Here is a 24,012-nt window from a genome sequence, read left to right as displayed (position 1 = left end):
TACATTTGATCATTCTCATATAAACTTCAACTATGGAGATCTAGTCACTCAAGCAAAAATGTTGAATAGGGGTAGTCAAGTCAGGAAGTAAAGGTAGGTTGGGGGCTAAACGAATGCTGCAGTTTCTGTATACTAATGTCAGAAGTATCAGGAACAATAGGGAGGAGTTCTTCGCATCGGTTATTGCAACCTTGTCAAAAGGTATAGGCATTAGTGAGACTTGGCTAACAGCAGATGATGTAATTACATAGATTGAATGTGAAGGGTGTAGTGTATTCAGGGAAGATAGAGAAGATAGGATGGAAGAAGAAGTACTGCTGATGATAGCAGATGAATTGCAGCCAAAAAAGAATAGGAGACAGGCAGGAGGATGACTGTTCATTTGAAGCAATCTGGTGTGAGATTAAGACCAGTAAGATAAAACATACAGTTGGTTGTTGCCATAGGTCAGGGAGTTTCACAGGTGACCTGGAAGACTCATAGCAAAATTAATGCAATGAGTACAGGTCAAGTGATTATTACAGGGAACTTCAACTATGGAGATATAAACTGGAAGGAAGAAAGATCACATGGCAGGAAGGAAACAGAATTTATACACCTATTAAAAGATAATTACTTAAGGAAGTATGTGATGGAGGGAACTGGGGGGGGGGGTATTTGACCTGGTCATAGGATGAGAAGAGCTATCCATAACCAGGGTGACAACACTGCCTCTAATTGATGAAAGTGACCATGCAATCTTGATTTTGGGATATTGAAAAACATCAGGAATATTCTGTTTAGAAGGGGTATATGGTGGAACTACAAGTCAGATGATTATGACAAGCTTAGGAAGAAGAAGCTTAAATTTGTGCCATGGCATAAAACACTGCAGGATAAGGATGTTAGTAGTGCATGGGAGTTAAGGGTCATCTAGAGGAAGCAGTATTAAATTCCATACCTATGGTAAGGAGGGTTAATCAGGTAGGAGTTAGATGGATGAGTAATATCATTAAGAAAATTTATTAAGAATTATCATTAAGTAAGTAATATCATTAAGAAGAAGAAAATTCTGTGGAAGGTATATAAAGAGAAAGATGACTAGCAAACTCATGCACAGTACAAGACTTTGGCAAAAAGGTGACTAGCTTCGCAAGGAAGGCAAAATCAGATTACGAGAAGAATCTAGCCAAGCAAGTGAAAGAAAATACCAAAGAATTCTTTCGTTATATGGCAAGTAAGAGGAAGAATGACTATGGAAAATTAACCTTAATGAGTGATGATGGTCGTGAGGATACCAATAGTTCAGTTACTGAGTGACCACTTTGTAAGGGTATATTATCCTAGTGAGGTTACTGCTTTAACCTATGTGGCAGACATTAATGTGGGAACAGAGGTGGTTGAATTGGAGGTTCTTAGGATATTGTAGAATATCAGTGTAAATACAGCTGTGGGATTAGATGGAATATCAGCTTGCAGAGCTGACTTAACATGGTAAGCAGGTGATGTGTCACATTGGGGCACTGTCTTCAAGGGGCGCTGAAGTGGATGGATAAAATAAAATACACACATTTTAATATTAACATTTTATTAAATGTGAATATGCACTAAATATATTGTAATAAATACTGTGACTTTTAATCTGCAAGTTGTTTTTTGCTATGAGTATTATAGGGCTGATGTGGAAGCACTAGATGAGCCGGGTGCTCACCCGGGGCGCCTTGTTACAGGAGATGCCTTACACTACCAACTTTCTTTTTTACATGCAGTGTATGTAAAAAAAAAAAATCAAGAAAAATTAACTTTTAAATCATTTAATTTTTTCATACATTTTTTTTTCCATTAAAAATTAAATGATTCTTGTCATTCTGCAACTTTTCTAGTTTGTACATCTCTAGTTATAATAGCTGATAGTAATTGTCAACTAATGTATCTGTAATTCTATTCTGCATTCATTTTTGTATGTTTTGTGATTTTTGCAGTGTTGTTGACATGTATTTTTCAAAGTACACAGTTTTACATAAAATTGTGTTTTGATTTTTTGATCTTTAAATTTTAACTACATTTAAAAAAAAAAAAGGGTGGTAATACTGTTATTTTTGACCACATGAACTATAGAAGAGAATAAATGACTACTATTTGAGTTTTTTTTTTTTTTAGTCAAATTTATTTTAAAACAAAGTTATATCAACTAGTTTCACCAACTGTGACTGCTGGCTTCATCAGGGTAAAAGATGTATAAAAATAGTAAGAACACTTAAATGCTAAAAACTGTTAACACTAAAAACAATAGTATTTACGAGTAGCTTTTAAACCTGCACAGACCATTCGCCAATTTTTACAATCTCCAAAAGACAGTCATCCATTTTTTAAATATGCCAGAGTTTACAACACACCCTGCTCATGTGGCTTGAATTATATTGGCCAGACCTCAAGAAGTTTGAAATCAGGAAGGAGCACATAGGAGACGTCAATAATAATAATAGAGAAGACAAATCTGGGTTAGCCTTTCATTTCTAGGACTAATCACATTATAGAATGGGATAAAAGTGCAATACCCTACTTAGAGGAGGACTTCCACTCCCAAATTATAAAAGAACCCACAACAGTTCTCCACTCAGAACAAAACCTTAATAGAAACCAAGGACTGATTCTGCACGAGATCTGGAAGACCCTTATTAGATTTTCAACATGCCAGAACTGAATTTTGCCACCAATTACAAATTGTTCCTACACAACAACTAGCAGATCATACACGCGCTATGCGTGTGATGTACTCGTTCTTCTACTTTTATAAAAAATACAGTTATATTCGGTTTATTTTATGGTTTTAGTGTTAACAGTTTTTAGCATTTAAGTGTTCTTACTATTTTTATTATATGATGAAGCCAGCAGCCACAGTTGGTGAAACTAGTTGGTATAACTTTGTTTTAAAATAAATTTGACAAAAAAAACCCAAATAGTAGTCATTTATTCTCTCCTAAAAATAAAGGGTACTCAACTTAATTTTAACTAATTTTAAGTTGAGCACCCTGTGGCTGTAGATATAGCCAGCCCTGTCAGCTAGAATTTTGCAACAATGTGCAAGGCAATTCCTTGAACATTCTCGCCAACTAGCAATGCCTTTGACTAGGCTATTTAAGTCTCTGCTCTGGTAGATTTCCAAGGGACTGGAAAGAGGGCAAAATAATCCCTTTGCATAAGGTAGGTTCTAAGACTGCAGTAGCAAATTATACACCAATCAGTATCCCAGGTTTGGTGGTAAAAGTACTAGAAAAATTGATCAAAAAGTCAATTCAAGATTGGGTAGATAAAAATATGATACTGTATGAGGGTCAACATGGCTTTGTGAAGGGTCGGTCATGCCTTAGTAATTTACTAACTTTTTATAATAGAGTAACAGCTGAGTTGGATAAAGGAAATGGCTAAACATTGATTTTGCTGGATTTTGTAAAGGTGTTTGACAGAATACCACATGGAACTCTGTTATGCAAATTAGAACAAATGGGGATGGATATGACACTGATTAAGTGGATAGGAGGATGGCTGCTGGAACAGATATCAAAAAGTGCTTTATGGAGGGCAGAATCAAGATGAAAACAGGTAACTAGTGATGTGCTGCAAGGTTCAGTGCTAGGACCGTTGCTGTTTAATTTGTACATAAGTGGTATAGGAAATAACCTGAAGAGAAATATTCAGTTGTTTGCTAATGATGTGAAATTAGGTAGAGTAATAGTTAATCAAGCCGATGTGGACCAAGATGGTGATTGGCTTGTGGAATGCTCCCTGTGAGGATAGACTGAGGGTGTGTGGATGATTTACATAGGCTGTCAGTATGGGCAAAAGATAACAGGTGTCAGTTTAATGTCGAGAAATGTAAAGTTATATGCATTTTGGGATAAATAGATTACATGCTGTGTATCACATTGATGTCATTGTACTCCAGGAAAAAGATGAAGCTAGAGATTTAGGAGTGGTAGTGATAGACAGAGGTTTAAAGGACATATTGCTAAGGTACCCATAATGTTACTTGGCTGTTGAACAACACATTAACAAGTAGAGATAAGGAAGTTCTTATTCCTCTTTATAAGGCCTTGATAGCCCATATCTGGATTATTGTGCTCAGTTGTCTGCTGGGTTTCTTGGTGATGAAGTAGTGAGGAGGATTCAGAGGCGAGTGACCATGATGGTGATTGGCCTGTGGAATGCTCCCTGTGAGGCTAGACTGAGGGTGTGTGGATTGCAGAAGTAGGTTGATAGGAGAAAAAGAGGGGTTATGATGGCAACATTTAAGTTTCTTAAAGGGTTTTATAGGATAGATGCAGAGAAATGTTTCAGTACTTGGCTAGAGGGACCAGAACAAGGGGTCATCCCTTGAAGTTGAATAAAGGTGTGGTTAGTAGGGGGTGTGAGGACTAGATTTTTTGCTTAGAGAGTTGTGAATGAGTGGAATGGGTTGCCAGAGTCAGTTGTGAGTCCTTTATTGATGGGTTCAATGAGAGGAATGTTAGATTGTGTGGATAGATTGCATCTCCTGTGATGAGTCGTCAGACTCCATGGAGGTGACTGTATAATAATAATAATAATAATCTTATTTCAGTTTATTAATTTCATGTGTTTTGTAGTTTTTTATTATGTACATTTCCTAATATTTCTGATGAATATTATTCTATAATACAAACTATCCTAAATATTTGATTTTATTATATATTGGATTTTATCCTTTATCTAAGTGTAAGCAAACAAAATTTGCACCTGAAGTACTTTCAGGACTGGGGCAACTCGTGGTAAAGGTGATACAGTGGTGCCTCGCAATTCAACACTAATCCATCGGCGAACTGATGTCGAATTGCGTGACAATATTTCCCATATAAGTCTATGGAAAATAGATTAATTCGTTGTTGGGCCCTATCCTATTCCCCCCCCCCCAACGGGGGAGCAGGAGAGTAATATACCATATTATTTACTTTACTTTATGTATTTAATATTGCATAACATTATAAGTGTTATACAATTTATCAAAATAGTGTATTTTGCTAAATTACAAAATACACTATTGTATACATGATAGTGTATTTTGTACACAATACAATCTATCTATTGAGCCTTAGATGTTGGAAGGGAGTCTTCTTTATCCTGTTCTACCTCTTCTCGTCTCCACTTTGCTTAAACAGGGATGAGGAACTGATCAAGGGTGGACTGTCTCTCTCTCTCTCTCTCTTTTTCAAGATGATTTTGAAGTGATGCATGATGGTGTTGTTGAAAAAGTCTGTCATTCTACTCACATCAGCAGTGTTGGGGTGCCATTCCAAACAAACAGACTGCACCTTCTCCCAATGGAATAAAACTTCTCTAATGGCAGCTGTTGGCATCGGTCCTTTTTCCCTGCCTTTTTCCTCTTCTTCAGGTGAAATTCCTCTTTCTCTTTCCTTTGTTTGCTTTTCACTGAGTGCTCTGAGTTCTTCCACAGTCAGTTCTTCATCATAATCCTCCTCAAGCTCTTCTACATCAGCCTCATCAACCTCTTCTATGTTGAGATTATCTGCCGTTGAAATAATCTCTTTCATGGCTGCAGCTGCTTCTGATTCTCCAGCTGCTTGGTCTGCACTGTTGTCATCCTGAGAAATATTAGGAACGAGTTTCTTCTATGATGCACGAAGGGTTCTCTGTGTCACTCCATCCCAGGCAGTTTTAATAAAGGAAATGGCATGGAGAATGTTGAACTCAGTCTTCCAGAAGATCTTCAGTGTCTTGTCAGAAGAGTGAGTCACATCGAAAAGCCTTGAGAACAAACTTTAGTGTAAAGTTTTTCAAAACACGCAATCACTTCTTGATCCATGGGTTGGATCAGTGACGTCGTGTTTGGAGGCATGAATTGGACATGGATGAAATCAGTGTCAATTCCAGAATGTCCTCTAAGTCTTGAGGGTGGGCACTAGCATTGTCAGGGATCAGCAGTGCTCTCAAAGGCAAATTGTTGTCAGTGAGGAACTTCTTTACGCTCAGGGCAAACACCTCAAAAATCCAATCTTTGAAAACTTGCTGATCTCCCCAGCCTTTTGCATGGATTTCCACATCACTGGCATTTTGGACTTAATGATTTTCTTCCCAAAGAATCGATGATTTTCTGAGTGGTAGACCAGAAGTGGCTTTAGTTTACAGTCTCCGCTTGCATTTACTGCCAATAACAAGGTAAGCCCATCTTTCATAGGCCTATGTCCTGGGAGCTTCACTTCTTGCGTGATTTAAGTTCGATTTGGCAAGCGCTTCCAAAATAACCCAGTTTCATTCTTGTTAAAAATTTGCTGTTGCAGATAGCCTTTCTTCCTGATTAAATCTTCAAATTTTTTCACAAACTTTTCTGCAGCCTCTTTATCTGCACTAGCGGCATCCATAGTGTTCTCAGACACAGACACTGGAATCTGTGAAACCAGCCTCAATTTGCTTTGAATTCCTCAGTTTGATCTGAGGTACATCCTGGAGTTTTCTTTTGCAATTCTTCAAAAATTAACCTAGCCTCCTCACAGATCATTGCCTGAGTTACTGGATCACCCTTTGTCTGTTTTTCTCTAATCCAGGTGATAAGCAGCTTTTCCATCCTTTCATTGATTGAAGATCTATTCTTGTCAGAAATCTTCATTGCACCAGCAGACACCCTAGCGCCCATAATCTTCTCCCTCTGTTGCCAGAAAAGTTGCCACAGTTGACCTGGGAAGGCCATACTCTTGAGCTATATCTGTAATTGTTCTACCTTTCTGCACTTTGAAACTTTGAAAATGATCTACAATTTCTTTCTTCTTCTCTATGCTCAACCAAGTGTACTTCTTTCCTGAATTATTCCTCTGTTCACTTCTCTTTGGACCCATTCTTAAATTTCACTCAAAAAAATAACTGCAGATGCACAAAATTTTTCTTTCTGAAAAATGCAGAATTGAAAATTAGCACAAACAACACAAGCAAATACCAACACAGCCCAACAAGAAATGACAGATAACAAATGACATTGCACAATTCCATGCATGTGCATGCTCTGGCTCGCAAAATCAACTGTCGAATTGCTGGACATCAATTTGCGAGGCACCATTGTATAAGTTCTCATCTCTTGCCTTAGTATCTCCCATAATGCAAAACACATCTCCTTGCAGACATGTATAATGCTATGCATTAATGGAGGGGCCACTCCCCAGACCAGTAGATGCAACTTGGATAAAGGATAAAACCCAATATATAATTAGTAGCATAGCCAAGTGAAAAAAACTTCCATAAACTTATCTCTAATCCAGAGAATTTTAATAATAAGGTATGACGCCCTTTGGCAACTCGTATAGCTAATATGAATTCTTCATTACTTTCATCTTAATATCACCACCTCTGGGTCTGGCTGCCACTGATGAGACCTCAATAAAGGTCGAAACCGGTCTGGGTGGTGGCCCTTCCCTTAATGCATTATACATGTCTGCAAGGAGATGTGCTTTACATTATGGGAGTTACTAAGGCAATTGATGAGAACTTATACCACCTTTACCATGAGTTGCCCCAGTCCTGAAAGTACTTCAGGTACAAACTTTGTTTGCTAACACTTGGATAAAGGATAAAACCCAATATATAATTACATAGCCAAGTGAAAAATCTTCCATATATTCGAAGTTATGTTTGACAGTATTAATAACATCAAGAGCAAAATAAAAAGATATTTTTTAAGTTGTTTGGATTTCAAACCAACATCTTCAGAACACTGATAATCTGTTGCAATACACAGGCAATAACAATTAGTGTTGGAAAAAATTCTAATTTTAAAGAGTAAAAGAACTAACCAAGTTAAACTCTTAATTTAGTTAGCCTCTGATGTTTAGGTAGTGAGAAGGTTTACACTTGTTGAATTGATGATCACAGATTTTAACTAAATTAATGCAGCTAAAGTTTGTTGAGGTTAAAGGGTGTTTTATTGCTTTTGCTGTCTCCAAAAATAGTCTCTCTGACTTGTAGTGAACTCTACAAAGCATTATAGTTTTCTTGCATCTGATCTTGTTTGGAGTGCCCAAAGCATAGTCTGCCCAGATTTGCCATAATGATGGTAGTATTTCTTGTGTTCAACAGATATTCCTACTTGTCCATAGTGGTCCACATTATAGACACAGGCCACTTTATACACTCTTGGAAGTGATGGAAAAGCAAGTTTGCCCATTTGTGAGCAGGTTAAAGCAGGTGGAGGAGGAAGTGCTGGTATGAAACATGAATTTGAATGTGGTCTGAGGTAATTATTGGGTATTTTATGTATAGGAGTGGTTATGCTTTGATTCTGTTTACTTGTGGAGGGAATGATGAGTGTTATATTTTGTTCATTTTATAGGGGTTGTAACCATTGGCTAAAATATGTGGTAATGGTGCTTGAGAAGAAACTGTGTCATTATAACATACAACCCTATCTTTATCAGTTTGTCGAATTTGATACAAGTATCAGGGGGCAGACTCTCCTAGTTGGCTACTGGCAGTTTCCCAGTGGGCCATCATGCGAATAAGCTGAAATTGCTTTTTTTTTTAAATCATTTTTTTTTTTTTTTTCAGAAAATAAGATCGTAAGTAAAAATGATTCTCAAATGTGGTGAAAGACATGATAATATAATAAACATGCTTGGATAGCAGACCATGACAATGAAAGTGACATCATATATCTCACTATTCAGACTCTTATTGGTTACTATTGTGCAGGTTCAGATCGGCTATTTAGCATTCATTTGTTTACTTTGTGAATAACTAGATGTATTTGGCACTCTAAATAATAGTGATTACTTAGGAGCCACAAATAGTTACTTGTGTCAAATTTAAATGTGTCAAAAATGAAAATATAATTTGCCTGGAGAAGTTAAAAAAAAAAAATGAATAAAAAAAATTACAATCTGAATCCAAGAATGTAAGAAATTTACATATATATTTTTACACTTTTGCAACCACATGACATGTCAACTGTGAATGTGATCAACCAGTCTTTCTTGTCACTGTCATCATCATTGAATGCAAATGCGCAAATGTTGGTGCAGACGTTCAATCCTTGCAGCTTGAAGAAATGCAGTCATTTGATTCTACAGATATATCTGCAAATATATTTGTAGAATATATATATAGGCCTGAAAAATCACTTGAGAATGACCCATGAACCCATTATTTTATGTTATAAAATATTTTTTAAAAAATTGCTTTTTGATACTAATTGTTTAATTACAGCCTCACATAGAAAGGCTTACGTGTCGTCGATGATTCATAATAATGCTTATGCGTCTTCTTCTTTTCAGCCATTTACAAAAAGGCCTCCTCCAGTTCCTTCCACCTTTCTCTGCTCTTGGCAATGGCAGTTTTTCTTGGCAATTTTTCCCAACAAAATTTGAGGATTCATCACTCCGCCTTCTTTTAGGATGTCCTCGGCCTCGTCTCTCTCTCTCTCTTCTTTTGGAATCCGGTTTGTTAGTATGGTGGTCCATTGCTCATCTTCTCTTCTGGATAGATGTTCAGCCCATTTCCGTTTTTGTCATTTGGTGAAGAATGATGTCAGTGATATGAGTCTGGTTTCTGATCCAGGTGTTTTGCTTCTTATCTTTTAATGTGATGCCTAGCATCAGCCTCTCCATTTTTCTTTGAGTTGTTGCTAGTTTATTTGTCAGTACTTCTGTTAGAGACTAAGTTTCACCACCATATATGATGACTGGATATATACACTGGTTGAATGTCTTCCATTTTAAACAGAGTGGGACATCATTGTTTTCAAAATGCTTTTCAATTTCCTGAATGCACTCCAGGCAAGTTGAACTCTTGTATTTATTTCCTTTTGGAGTCCACAGTTTATATCAATGAGATGACCTAAATATGTATATGAAGAGACTCTTTCCAAGAAATTGTTTTCTGTTATTATGCTTTTTGGTGTTACAAAATGATTAAACATGATTTTAGTTTTTCTCTGTTTATTTTTAGGGCAACTTTTATGCTTTCATAATATAGGTCTTCTATTATTATATTAAGGCCTTCTGGAGTGTTTGCAAAAATTATGATATCATCTGCATATCTTAGGTGTATTACGTTTCTGTTATTAATTTTTACCACAAGGTTTGTCCGGTTTATATTATTAAATTTTTCTTGAAGGACTGCTGTAATGATTTGGGACAAAAAAGAATTGGACTCCTTTTTCAATTGATATTTTATTGCTACTTGTGTGAAGTTGGATTGTTACTGTTGCAGTGTGGTATATTTCTTGGAGGAAGTCCATATATTCTCCAGGAACTCCCTGATTCTGGAGTGTTTGATTATTGCATTAGTTTTGATGGAATCGAATGCTTTTTTATAATCAATAAAGGCTAAACAGAGAGGCAGTTGGTTTTCTTCTGCTTTTCCTATTATTTATTTTACTGCATGAATATGATCAATTGTGTTAAAGCCTTTATGGAATCCTGCTTGTTCTGCTAGTTAATTTGAGTCTAGAAGAGGGGTTAACCTGTTTGTTATTACTTTTGTGATAATTTTGTAGATTAGAGAGAATACTAATTGGTATATAGTTCTTTACTTCTTTGTCTCCTTTTTTAAATAACAATATCAGAGTAGCATTTTTCCAGTTTTCTGGTATCTTTCCCTCTTCTAGGCATAGATTTAGTAAGTTTGTGACATGGTGAATTATGTTGTTTCCTCCTCATTTAATTAATTCTATGTGAATTAGGTCTTCGTCAGGACATTTCCCATTTGCTTTAATGCTTGTTTTGTTTCATCTGAGGTGAATGGGGGGATGAATTCCATATGTGATGGGGAAGAGTTATTTATATTTAATTTATCTATTGAAGGATTGCTATAATGTTCTTTATAAAATTCTTCTAGTCTGCTTAGGATTTGTTGTTGGTTCCTTATTGTAGTTCCATTCTTATCTTTTATTGCAGTTATTTGACTTTTACTAACTGATAAATGTTTTCTTAGTATTTTTATATTTTTATTGTTTTCAGTTGTTTGTTTTATTTTTGTGGTGTTATAAGATCTGATTTAATTTCTCATCTTTTTCCTTATTGTTGTGCATAGTTCTGCATGTTCTATTTTAGAAGTTTGGTTGTTTATTTTGTCTCTTTTTTTTAGTAGTTGTAAGGTTTCCTCTAAAAGTTTATGGTCTTTTTGTTGTTTGTTGCTTTTTGAATTTGTTGACTGCTAAGATTGTTACTTTCATTAGTTTTTTGCTTATTTTATTATCAAATGTATTTATTAAGTCTAGTTTTTGATTGAGTTTTTCTTCACAATCCTTCTTTTTGTTTTCAATAGGTTTTAAGTCTAGACTTCTTGATTTTTTGTTGTTTAGCCATTTTATTCTTTCCAGTTTGGGGTATATTTTAATTTTGGCTCTCACCAGTCTGTGGCCATTTCCTTTTTGTACTTGTTTATTACCGAGGTATCTTGGACTATTTCTTTATTATTACACAGTATATAATCTATTTCATTTTTTATTTCTCTGTTTGGACTTCTCCATATCCATTTTCTTTTGGGGCTTTCTTAAAAAATGTATTCATAATGTAACGCTTGTTACTGATAGAGAATTCTGTAAGAGCTATTCCTGAGTTGCTGCTTGTATCATATATGTATGGTCCTATTGTGTCTATTTGGTGAGAGGGATGAACTGCTTTGGCATTAAAATTGCCCATTACTATAGTAAAGTTTTGATTGCTATTTCCTTTTTTGTCTAGAGTGTGCTGCATTGAGTCATCAAATGCTTCTATCTCTTCATTAGTGTGGGATGAGATGGGAGCATATATTTGGATGATCCTGATTTTAAGTTTGGAATTTATTTTGAGTGTGATTTCTGTTATTCTTTTATCTGTATAATTAAATTCTTTTATAAGGTGTGTAATTGTTTTCTTAATTAGAAATCCTACTCTGTATTGTCCTTTTGTTTTCCCATAATGGTATAAGTAATCTCCATTTTTTAGTTTTATTAAATGTTCATCCTGCCTGCATACTTTACTTAAGCCTGTGATGTCCCATTTAATATGTTTTAGTTCTTGCTGTAAGATGGTAAGTTCTTCCTCTTCTTTAAGTGTTGGGCAATTAAATGTTCCTGTATAGAGGAAAAGAGGATTGCTTTGATTACTAGTATATTTATGAGTTCTTTGGGCTATTCCAGTATTGCTTATATTTGGAAAAGCTTCCCCACTGCATCTTGCTCTGACCTCCATAAATGGTTTCCATCAGAGTGGTCATATAGTTGGGGAAATTTAGTCACATCCAGTGTTTGCCCATTATGGCCATGGGCTTTATGGCCTTTCTTTTTTCTTCTTGGCATTGTAGTGGAGGTTGTGGCCTAATATAGCTTTCTGATAGTTCTTCCAGATAATATAGCTTACAGAAAGCCTTGTAGCTTTCTGCCAGCTCTTTGCTCGGTCAACTTTACCATGAATCATTGGCACCATGTTTCCCACACGGGGGAAGTCTTAGTACCACGTTGAAGCGTGATACTAAGACTTCCTGGGTATGGCCCTCCAGACTTCACCGAAATACTGGCACTACCATTTATATCATTTCCATTAGGGTTTTTGACTATGTTGTAAGTTGCCAGCCCACCATGGAAATTCATCCCATGCTTAACTGTGCTCAACATGGAACAAGCATGACTGATGGCTAGTCAGCCAAGATCTGTTTTCATACCATTATACCATTTAATGGTATAATGGTATAAAATTGTAATGGCATGTAATTATAACTGTGATAGGCATGGAGCACTAAACTTTGAGGAATAAATTGAGGAAAACAATACATTTTGTGTTCTTCAATGCATATTGTTAACTGATCTACAAGTCTGTCCAAAGTAGGTCAAATTGTAGGCACAAGGAACTTTATACACTTAAGGATGTTCAAGAGGATGTGGTTGATCTTTATGAAAGTAGCTAGCTGAATGAAAGGTTTGAAAGTGGCATGGAGATCATATTTACAGAGAACTTTAGCTATTTTTTTTTTATGGGAATGGTTTTGCTTTGATCCTGTGAGTTGGGTATTGGAAGGATGGGGGTGCATGTGAAATAATTCATCTATTTTATATAGGCTGCAATCATTGGCTAAAAAGATGTTGCTAAGGTCCCTGCGTCATTTGGGCAAATAGCCTTGGCTCTGTGAGCAAGTGTTTTGAGGATAATACCATACTGTTGTGAAAGGTGGTGTGGTTATTTTTGCAAATACCTTCCTGTATGAGATTTTCTGTAAATGGAGAAGGATAACGAGCAATTAGGAAGTACTGTTACTAGTGTATCTAAAAGAGGAGACAACTGTCACTTTCTTTTTCTATAATGAAATTTATTTTAGGGTGTTAAGATGCACGAAAAATGTATCTAATGTGTCTGAACCATAAGACCAAACACATCATCAACAAAGCGCAACCAAACTATTGGTTTAAGTGTGGCTGTAAAATATTAGTGACTTTAATAAATTATATTTTTTCCTCTTTTAGTATTTATACTGTTAAGCTCAGAAGCTTGTTAAGGATCTAGAGGCAAATGATTAAGGTAGTTTCTGATCTGTGGAATGTTGAGTGTAAAGAAAGATTGAGAAGATGCAGTTTTCGGATTCTAGTGGATAGGAAGAAGAGGAATGATATGATAGAGAAGTTGGTAAAAGATTGTTATAGGATTAACGTTGAAGAGGTTTTTCATAAAATGGTGGGAGATTGGGAGCAGAGAAAAAGAGGTCATTCCTGGAAGATGTATAAGGAGGGTGTGAGCAAGGGAGTAAGAAGTAGGATTTTTGCATGGGGAGTTGTGAAAGATTGGAATGCATTGTCTGAAAGTGTGCTGTCTGCAGAGAATTTGGATGTATTTAAGACATAGTATGATGAGCTGAGTGTATGACAAAGTGATGTCCTGTGATGAATCTTTGACTTCATTGAGGTTTTGGGATAATATTAATAAGTTCATCCTCATTATTATTTTTTTTTTTTCAGTCTTTTTTTCACATTTTTTTCTCAGTGACTTCAATTTGTGAAAGGTTGTAAATATATAGTGCATTAATACCTCAGCAGGGCTAAGAGATTTTTTCTATTAATTTTATATCCTTTTGTATTATTTATTTATTTTTTCATAAACCAGAAACTCTGATCTAGAGAGCAGACATGGAACTGTTCCAAGCCAATTCAGGTCTCCAACAAGCATGGAAGTGGTCTCACACCATGCGAACAAATTCATTTCCCACCTAAAACAATTGCAAATTTACACCTGTTTATAAAACTGTTTATATATATTATAAATATTTATACATTATTTTAAAATATTAATGACAGTCAAACTTCTTGAATGAAAGAATAAGGAATTGTGAGGAGGGAAGGAGAACCGGGGGCGGAGGGATGCTGTGCTTATATACCACTGCAAGGAGTATTAGGAATAAGAGTTCAGTGTCATTTAGTCAGTCCACCAATCATTTGTGTCAGTGAGACATGGTCAACAGATGATGCCATCACGGAAATAGAATGTGATTGTTATAGCATTTTTCGAAGACAGAAAAGATAAAAGAGGAGATGAGGTATTACTGATTTCAGAACAGTTATGTCCTCTCAATGTGGAACTTGAAGAAAGCAGTAATGATAATGGCTTTGAGGCCATTTGGTGTAGAGTTTAGGGGGAGCACAACTTTTAGATATTTAGTGGGATGTTGTTACAGGCCAGGGAATGCAGAGGGAGATAATTCTAAAATTGCAGGAAGAGGATAATAATGAGTGACTTTAACTATGGAAATATCTACTGGAAGCAGGAATATCATACATGACTAAGGAGATCAGATTTCTAGGGTTACCCAGAAATCTTCTTAATAAGTTAATTTTCTTAAGCAGCATGTAGTTGAAGCAACAAGTGGGACTCAAGTGTTAGATTTAATAATATCTCATACAGTGACAATAGATGTTGCCATGATGCCACCATTTGGGAAGAGTGATCATATAGTTTTGACATAGGGAGTGACTAGCCAGGTATGAACTTCATGGAACAAGAGATGCATGGAATTACAAAGCAGGGGATTATGATAAATTAAAGGAACAGATTGATGATGTGCAGTTGCTCGATCAGTTGAAAGGCAGAGAAATCAGTAGTGCCCAGGATTTGGTCCAGAATCAATTATTTATGTCATTGTTAAATTGTATTCTTAAGATTCAGAAGAGGAATGAAATGGATGAATCATGGAATTATGCAGGCACTTCTGAGTAGGAGAATGTTATGTAGCATATATATAAAAAACAGGATATCCATCAACAGCCTGAGGAGTATAAGGTGCAAGCTAGGAAGGTGAGAAGTGTAGTAAGAAATGAGAAATTGGCATATGAAAAGAGATTAGCCAAAACAGTAAAGCAAAACCTTGGAGAATTCTGTGGTTATATTGCTAGCAGAAGAAAGGGTAAATATAAAAGACTGATCTTAGTTGCTGCAGATGGAACACAGATCATATCTACTGAAGGGATGGTGGAAATGTTTATTGAATATTTTGTTGGTGTATTTCATGTTGGGGGGGGGGGACTGAGAGTAGTGTTCAATAGCAATAGGAAGGAGGACAGAAAACTAACAGTTCAGGAATGGGATGTGTTTAGAATATTAAAACATAACATCAAGAGTCTTACCAGAGCATGTAGTTTAAGGTTTAAGTCATTTAAACGTTCACAAAAATCTGCAAAAAACATCAGTTAACAAACCACACTATGTCATACATTTCTTTATAAGACATTTGTTAATTAGTCAAAAAGAGATTTATCTCATCCAGGCATTCAACAAATCGTTTCAGAACTAGACCTTGACTAAGCCAGCAAACATTGTTGTACATTATTAGTCCTTTGTACACCAAATCCACCTTATTCAATAGATTCTGAAATTGTCTTTTATTCAAAGCACGTACAGAAATGTAATTAGCAATCTTGGTTACTGTTTGCATCAATTCTCGAAGTTCCTTTGGGCCAGCCTTTGTGCATAAAGTCTCCTCATGTATGACTCAAAATGAAAACTTATCAGTGGATGATCAACATGTTTTGCAAACAGATTTACAAATCCTGCTTCCTTGCCAATCATGCTGGGTGCACCATCTGTTGTGACAGATACTACTTTTGGTATCTGTCACGTCACATTTGGATAATTTGTTCATAACTGCTTTACATATTTCAACCCCAGTGATATGCTCAGGTAGTGTTACAAGACTAATCATCTCTTCACATACCTCATCAACCATATAAAATTGAGCAAAGATTGCTAACTTAGTTGATGATATAATGTCTGTGCTCTCATCAACACAAATAGAAAAGAACTTACATGAAGCCAAATCTTTTGTTAATTGTTCTGCTGTATTTCTTTCCAACTTAAGTATCCTATCCTTAACTGTTTTTTCTACTCACAGACAAATCTTTAATATGCTGAATAATTTTTACCTTTTCTGAAAGATTGTCAAAAAGGAAAGGATCACATTCTAGCCATGCCTCCTTAATATACTCCCCATCACTGAGTGGTTTTCCATGTTGGGCAATAATTATGAAACTTCAAAACTAGCTGCAACTAAATTGGAACTAGGCCTAATTGAAATAAATTTCATCCAAGTATCGGACTTTTTTTTTTTTTTTTTCTCTCTTTGTTCTTGCTCAGTTTTATTGCTCAAGTTCTTATGAACAGATTCAAAATTTCTCTTTACAGAAGAAGTCCTACAAACAACTGATTTAGAACATAAAATGCATAATTTTTTTTATCTTTCTTAATCATACCAAATTTCTCAGTCCAGTATTCTTTAAATTCTCTATTATCCTCTTCATTTGAATGTCTCTGTTTTTTTGCTGGTGGTTGTGAATCCACATATATACTTAAAAAGTATATATGTGGTTTTGGAATTAAAATTAATTTCAAATCCACATATTTACATACTATAGAAAACCGATAAATTCTTTATGAAAAATGAAAAAATATATAAAATGATGATAAAGGAATCGCGTTACAACTGGCTGCATGGTGAATGATGCAACAACTGAACAGGACAAAACTTATATATCAGTATATCGTGGAAATAGATGGCTTGGAAATAGGATGTTTGTTTCATTATTGCATTTTTATTTGGTATCACTCTAATTATTATTATTTATTATCATTATTATTACATGACACCTTCAGGGAGTCCAAAGACTCATGGAGGGAGGGAACCTACTCCACGACTCAATCCACCAACTACAACGAACCACAACTACTTTCGTCATCTACACAGCCATCTGCCGCTGACCACCAATAGTATTTTCACGGACAATCGCAAACATCCATGTCCACTGTGGGATTTGAACCCTCAGCCTTTTGGCTGGAGAGCAGATATGCTAACCACTCGGCCAACCAAGCTGGCAGTTAATAAAATTGTATTCTATTAAGTTAAAATATACAACAGCGAAGATGTTGGATATATATTTATTTATTTAATTATTTTTTATGGTGAACCCTGGGTTGCATGCTGGAAAAAAGTTTGGCATGCCATGTTTGGCACACGTGCCAAGGGTTCCCCACCCCTGGTTTAGGTTTTATGGTACATGTTACCATTTACCGTAAAACTTGCACCATTTTCATGTCTGTCATATGTTCCCACTATAGAATATTGTTCTCTAATTTTCTGAAGGTTTCCATGACTTGCTAAGATGACAAGGTAAAGACACCATTGAAGGGATTGTGCTATCAACCAGCCCAGTGAACTAATGGAGCCAGGACTACTGTTTTAATCACACAGTTCCATAGAACTCAACTCCATCACAATGCATTTTAGTCATTGGATAAATAGCTCTCTAAATAGACAAAATATGTCATATCTCTCTTCCCATCCTTTCCTTCCCAAGCACACTAGATCAAAGTGCAGCTACTCCTATATATACAGGATACATCTGAAAAGACAGCTAAGGTAGTAAACCAGTACATCCTCCACATCACATTCAAACCATACTTCGAACTTGTACCCCCTCATCTTCAAAGGACAAACTAAGTCTTCTTGATATCCTATCAAAGACCATTTTTTGAGGCCATTCTTTGGACATTTCTTCACACAAAATTAGCTTCAAACATAAAACGATTATGAATAACTGTCAACCCTAAGTGTCTGCATAGTCCTAAATATTTTTCTCTAGTGCAGTTTTCATTCACTAACATGTGGAAATTGTCAGTTAATCATCAAAAGCCTAAAATGACTGCCTTTTTTGTTTGTTTGTATATCTTTCTTTGTTATTGTCTTATAGTGTTTGCTCTTCTCACCTGGTTTAGCCTGACAATGATTGTTTTGTATTACTGATTTCTCTTAATTTTATTTTAATGATTCCACAGATTATTTTCAGTCCTTACATTTCACAGGTAATTTAATGAGTATAGTACAAATGTAAGCATTTCTTGTTATGTTCTGACCAGCAGGATAGCCACAATCAGAACAAATGGAACTTAATTATTACATTTAGTTTCACTGTCATGGCCAGTCTTGCAGATCATGATAGGGAGATATCTGTTACAGAATTTACTAGGGAAGAGAAGCAGCTAACTACTTTTCTTTACAAAACCCAATATGTATTTAACAGATCTTTCATCACCTGCCTTATATTGTATAACAGCATCTGTCCCACTTTCAACAGATTTGGATAATAAAAAAAAAAAATTGCAGCATATTTGGGGACCCTCATTCTTAGATCTTCACTCTAGCAGCCAAGAGAATACCAGTGAAGTAAGCCACTGGATTTAAAGTACCTAAGAGGTGGCTTACTTTAAATAAAAATTGAGCCTTAATTTAATTTTTATCTGTATTTGTTTTCCTGTCCATGCAGTGGCTGTGTTTATCTACATGCATATGTATTCTTTTCTAAAGATGCTTATTAGATTAATAATTAAGTTATTAAAATAAATATTAAAGTTATTTTAATTATTACACCCCACATTATTATATCACAATATTTTCTTCTTCTGAAAAATACTATCATGAATGATATACCTGTTCACACACACACAAGACAGATTACACTCTAACCATTTGCACTTACATGATTTTTTAATGTCTTTGTATTTAAAAAAAAAATGCATTTAATATATATTTTTACTGTTATTTTACATTAATTATATAACATTGTTATGTTTTTGTTAATGAAATACCCAAACTTGATTGGCTAATATAGCAAGTGCAATTGTAGGATATATTCATTGTGGATGTAGTCTTAATGAGTTATTTTTATCCCCAATTAGGGTGATGTTGTAAGGTTGTTTCATGCAGAACAGGAGAAATTTCTAACGATGGATGAGCATAAAAAGAAACAATATGTTTTCTTGCGATCAACAGGAAGAACTACTGCCACTGCAGCAACTAGTTCTAAGGCTTTGTGGGAGGTAGAAGTAAGTATAAATTAATTATTCTTTCTCTGTGTCAATTTAGTGTAACATTGTACTGACGAGTCTCCATAGCTTAGTTGGTTTGACAAAGCTCTTTGGTTTAGAAGAAAGTTTTAGAATTGAATTCTGTCTAGTATGTGAAAAACAGCTTTATCAGGGCTTTTCAGTAAAGTTGGAGGAGAGATTGGGGGAGTGCTGTTAGAAGAGTTTTGGCATGTAAGAGAAGGAGAGGTAGATGACTGAGACTTTATAAGCTGGTGAGAGGAACTTTTCAAATAGACATAGAGAGCTTAATATTATGTCGCAATTGGTGATGAAGAATATGAAGTCATCCATGGAAGCTGTTAAGGGTGACTGTATGTGGGTGCAACAAGTTAGTAAGAAACAGGTTCTTATCATCTACAGTCATCTACCTTTCCTTCTCTTACATGCCAAACTCTTCTAACAGTACTCCCTCAATCTCTCCTCCTCATGCTCAGCATTCTACAGCCTTAATTCAACCTTGATCAACTTGCCTTGGTAGCAGTTGGCTGTGCTTTGCACAGTTTTATTCTCATCCCTGCTCATCAAAATGTTTCTCAATATGGTGTCCTCTGGGTAACTTTCACAAGTGTTTCACTAAACTAAACGGCAAAAATTTACGCTTGGGTAGATTAAAATGGTATATCCACTTAGCATCCCACTGTATTCAGTTGTCTTTTAGTAAACTTATATAAAATTTCTGCAGTATTATCTTCCTCAATTTTGTATTATTATTATCTGAATCGAACCTTATAGTTGCTCTGCTTTTTATCTCTCTTTCTCCTTCGAGACGGGGTGCTCTTGCATATACACTCTCTGATACTCTGATATATCTTTTGGATCATAAAAAGTGGATCACCAATAGATAGAATAATTTTGACTATTATGAATATATCATATACATCACAATAATTCTTAACTGAAATATTGCAGTTGGAAATTTAACCATAAACAGTATCAAACTTCACTATGTGTACTTTTTTTTTATTCATTTTTTTGTATTTTTTATTATACAGGTAGGTATCTGTGTGCTGTAATGCAGTGAATTCCTTTCTTAGATTTAAGACTGTGATGAAACTTTTAATAATCGAACTACTTTAACTTGGAAAGGCAGTTTGCACAGATAATAACTAATGAACCAATTCCTCTATCTCAATGGATAGCATTTAATGAAATTTGATATTTAGGATCTCTATGAAAATTTATTGTGTTATTTCAGTTTGGGTTTTATTAGGACTTACTTTAATAGAAGATTAGGAAAAATAAAATTAAATCCATAATACAACTGAGACGATAACAATTGGTGTCGTTCACTGTACAAGAATTTGATGATTATGCAAACTTTTTATGATTATTTTCCTTTTAGAACTCTTGGAATTTAACATTATTATCATTTTCTCATTAAAGCTCAGGGATGAAACAATATTTTTTTCAAACCACTTCAGATTGTTATCAAGCTTGATGGTGGTCTCACACTGAATGATGAGAACTATCTACCACTGGAGAACTTTGTACTCTGTATATATTTAAATGTTATGAAAGGCTTAAGTGTTTTGATTATTTATAGCATGCTTCACTGTATAAACAACTAAAGGAACAAAATAAATAATTATTAAGTTACTCATGTTTCACTGGATTTTCAACCTTCAACCTTGTTCCTTCAGGGCACAAATTACAACTACAGTATTTTAAAATACACTTAATTGAGTTGCTGCAGAATCATTTCATACTGTGACTGAAAAGGAACTAATGCTCTATCACGCTCATCTCTAGATCTTGGCTAAAAGGAAGTTAATTCAGAGAAGTCAAGCTGAACGTGGTCTTTGATTGTTTCATGTGAATAAGAGACAGTCATTCAAAGACCAGATTCAGCTTGACTTCTGAATTAATTTTCTTTTATCCAGTCAATAGAGGGTGCCGCTGTTTGTATTGTATGTTGGTTATGATAAAATGCAGAATTCACATTTCATCAAGTTCCGTTTCAAGAATTTTGGAATCAGACATCATCCCACCCATACAGGCAGATACATTCACCAGCAACCCCCCCCCCCCCCTCACAACAATATGGGGTTATGAAAACACTATATAACAGGGCAAAATTAATCTGTTCAGATGACATTGCCCTAACCACTGAACTAAACCACATCCTTAATACTTTCTTAGCCAATGGCTACAACCCCCAAAAAATATTAAAACCAGTTAACCACAAGCCCCCTCCCCACCTTTATAACAAAGATTACACTAACTCCATCACCATTCCCTATATCCAGGGCACCTCTGAAAAAATAACCAAAATTTAAAAAAAATATGACCTGACTTCTTGTTACAAACCATATAAAAAATTGGCATCCCTTATCCGCTCCACCAAAGACCAACCACTTCCCCTAGACCTACCTGGGGGTATACCAGGTCCCTTGCAGCTGTAATCTGTCCTACTTTGGCCAAACAGGCAGGATGGCAAATGTCAGAATTTTGGAACAAAAGACTACATCCGGTTTCACCAGTACAGCCACACTGGGCTTGCAGGCCATGCTCTGGATATCCACCACAGAATATGTTGGAAGAAAGCCACATTAATACACTGCAGCAAGTTTAAGTATGAAAGATTGTTCATAGAATCGACCTCAGCTCTAAACAAATTTGGGTGCATGAGACTGCCCCAAATTTGGGAAACTTGCATCATAAGAACATCAGCCCAATGGCTTAGACAACCCAATATAGCCCGCTAGGGGGCACCATTAGGACTCTACTAACAACAGTAGTTTCTCTCTTCTACCTCATTTGCTTTGTGTAGTGCCTGCATGCACGTGTCATAGTTGTATGTTCCCAGGAAGATGGCAATGTGACATTGCTGAAATATAGGAAGTATTTATTAAAGTTTCTTTTAATTAATATTCTGGTATACGTTGTAAATTCCTTAAATAATTTAATAGACATCATTGTTTTGAAGATAGTATAATATCTGCAATGTATAATTACATTTATGAAATGGGGAAAAGCTTATTTTTGTTTAGTGTATATGACAGCTATGTTTTATATAAACATAGCTGTCATATTTTTAATAATTAAAATTAATTTTAAAAAAATTAAGTTTTTAGCAGCCTTCATATGTTATTCCACTAATGGCTATGCAGGTCAGTATCAAAAATAAAAGAAAATAAAAGCGTTAAATGTTTGTTTAAATATATTGCAATATTATGAGCACTTCATAATTTTCTAATAAACTGCAGGTTGTTCAGCATGATCCATGTAGAGGAGGAGCAGGACACTGGAATACATTGTTTCGTTTCAAGCATTTAGCAACGGGACAGTATCTGGCAGCAGAAGTTGATGATGACCCTACTGAAGATCCTATGAGAAATAAGTTAAGGGGACCACCGGGTAATCCAGTTTATTGCCTTGTTTCTGTGCCACATTCTACTGATATTGCCTCTATATTTGAACTAGATGCCACAACATTAACGAGAGGAGATGACTTAGTTCCTCAGTAAGTAAGCACTTTGTGTGTGTGTGTGTGTAGGTGTCATTATGTATATCATATTAACTCATTTTATTCGCTTTATCTATTTATAACCTTTGCAGATGAATGCAGAGTCTTTTAAGAATAGTAAGAATATTATAAATGATAGTTTGAGCTTTCAGACGTAGATGTGTTGGAAATGACAAATACCTTTGGTGGTTCTTTCAAGTCACAGAAATCTTTTGATGCAATTTGCTAATTCACAGTTGTTATGCAAATATCTGAATGTCCAAGGAAGTTAACAGGAATATAGTTAGGCTATTGAACCTTTGCAAAACAAGTATATTAAATTGAAGATTTTACCTAACATCTTCCAAACTGCCATTAGTTGTCAGTTAGTAATCAACTATCACTTTTGATGGTTTATTCTTTTACTTTATATTCCATTTTGAGAAGCAGTTAAACCGAAATTAATATGGCCAAAGACAGGCCATCAGAATCATTTCTGTCTTAATAATAATCTTGTATATTTTCATAATACTTCAAATCTATATAAATGTGTAAATCTATCTGGTTTCCTTCTTGCATATGAAAGAGTCATTATGTTATAATTTCAAATATTCCAGACTTTACAGACAAACCAAAAAAACAGCATCTTCATTTATAAACACAGATATGTGGTAGATATTAATATTGTGCTCCAGTCCTCCTCTAAAAGCATCATTAAGTTCTAGTAATAAAAGGGACCAAATCTTCAAACTCTCTAATTGGATCTCAGTATTTTTTTTTTATAATTGCTCTTTAACAATTGATATAAAGTTGCGTATTTCATAGTCAATCTGGTTGTCTTCAACTAGAGAAGTATTTCCAGACTTCTAGTAGGAGAGTATATTACTGTTATCACATGGGTATATCTATGGAGTCAGAAGACTCATCGTGAGAGACTCACACTACCTTCATACCTATCAAAATTCTCCTTAAACTCATTCACCGTCAGGACACTCACAATTATATTAAATTTTATTTTATTTAATTATACTTTGTATTGATAGAACAGTACTTCTCTTACATAATGTCCAAAAGGACTTAAGAAGGCTAAAGCCTTTACAATAGACCAAAGCCTTTACATAAAAGAAAGATTACAAGGATATCACCCAACTCCAGTCTTTGGTATCCTATTTGCCATGTGCTGATGGTAATGCC

At 35.2% G+C, this 24,012-nt stretch overlaps 1 protein-coding gene across 1 annotated transcript in view; it reads left to right on the top strand.

Annotated features, from left to right (window-relative positions):
- Itpr (Inositol 1,4,5,-trisphosphate receptor) overlaps positions 1-24,012 on the top strand; it is a 1,112,489-nt gene that overhangs the window by 140,731 nt on the left and 947,746 nt on the right. Inside the window, exons 8-9 of the mRNA XM_090401920.1 lie at positions 19,185-19,331; positions 22,580-22,836. Coding sequence (XP_090258046.1) covers positions 19,185-19,331; positions 22,580-22,836 — 404 coding nt within the window. The remainder of the gene's footprint in view (positions 1-19,184; positions 19,332-22,579; positions 22,837-24,012) is intronic.

Source organism: Typopeltis vanoorti, chromosome 2, assembly GCF_054136105.1.
Source record: "Typopeltis vanoorti isolate ZY-2024b chromosome 2, IOZ_Tvanoo_1.0, whole genome shotgun sequence".
Lineage (NCBI taxonomy): Eukaryota > Metazoa > Arthropoda > Arachnida > Uropygi > Thelyphonidae > Typopeltis > Typopeltis vanoorti.
This window is presented reverse-complemented; position numbering and strand designations above follow the sequence as displayed.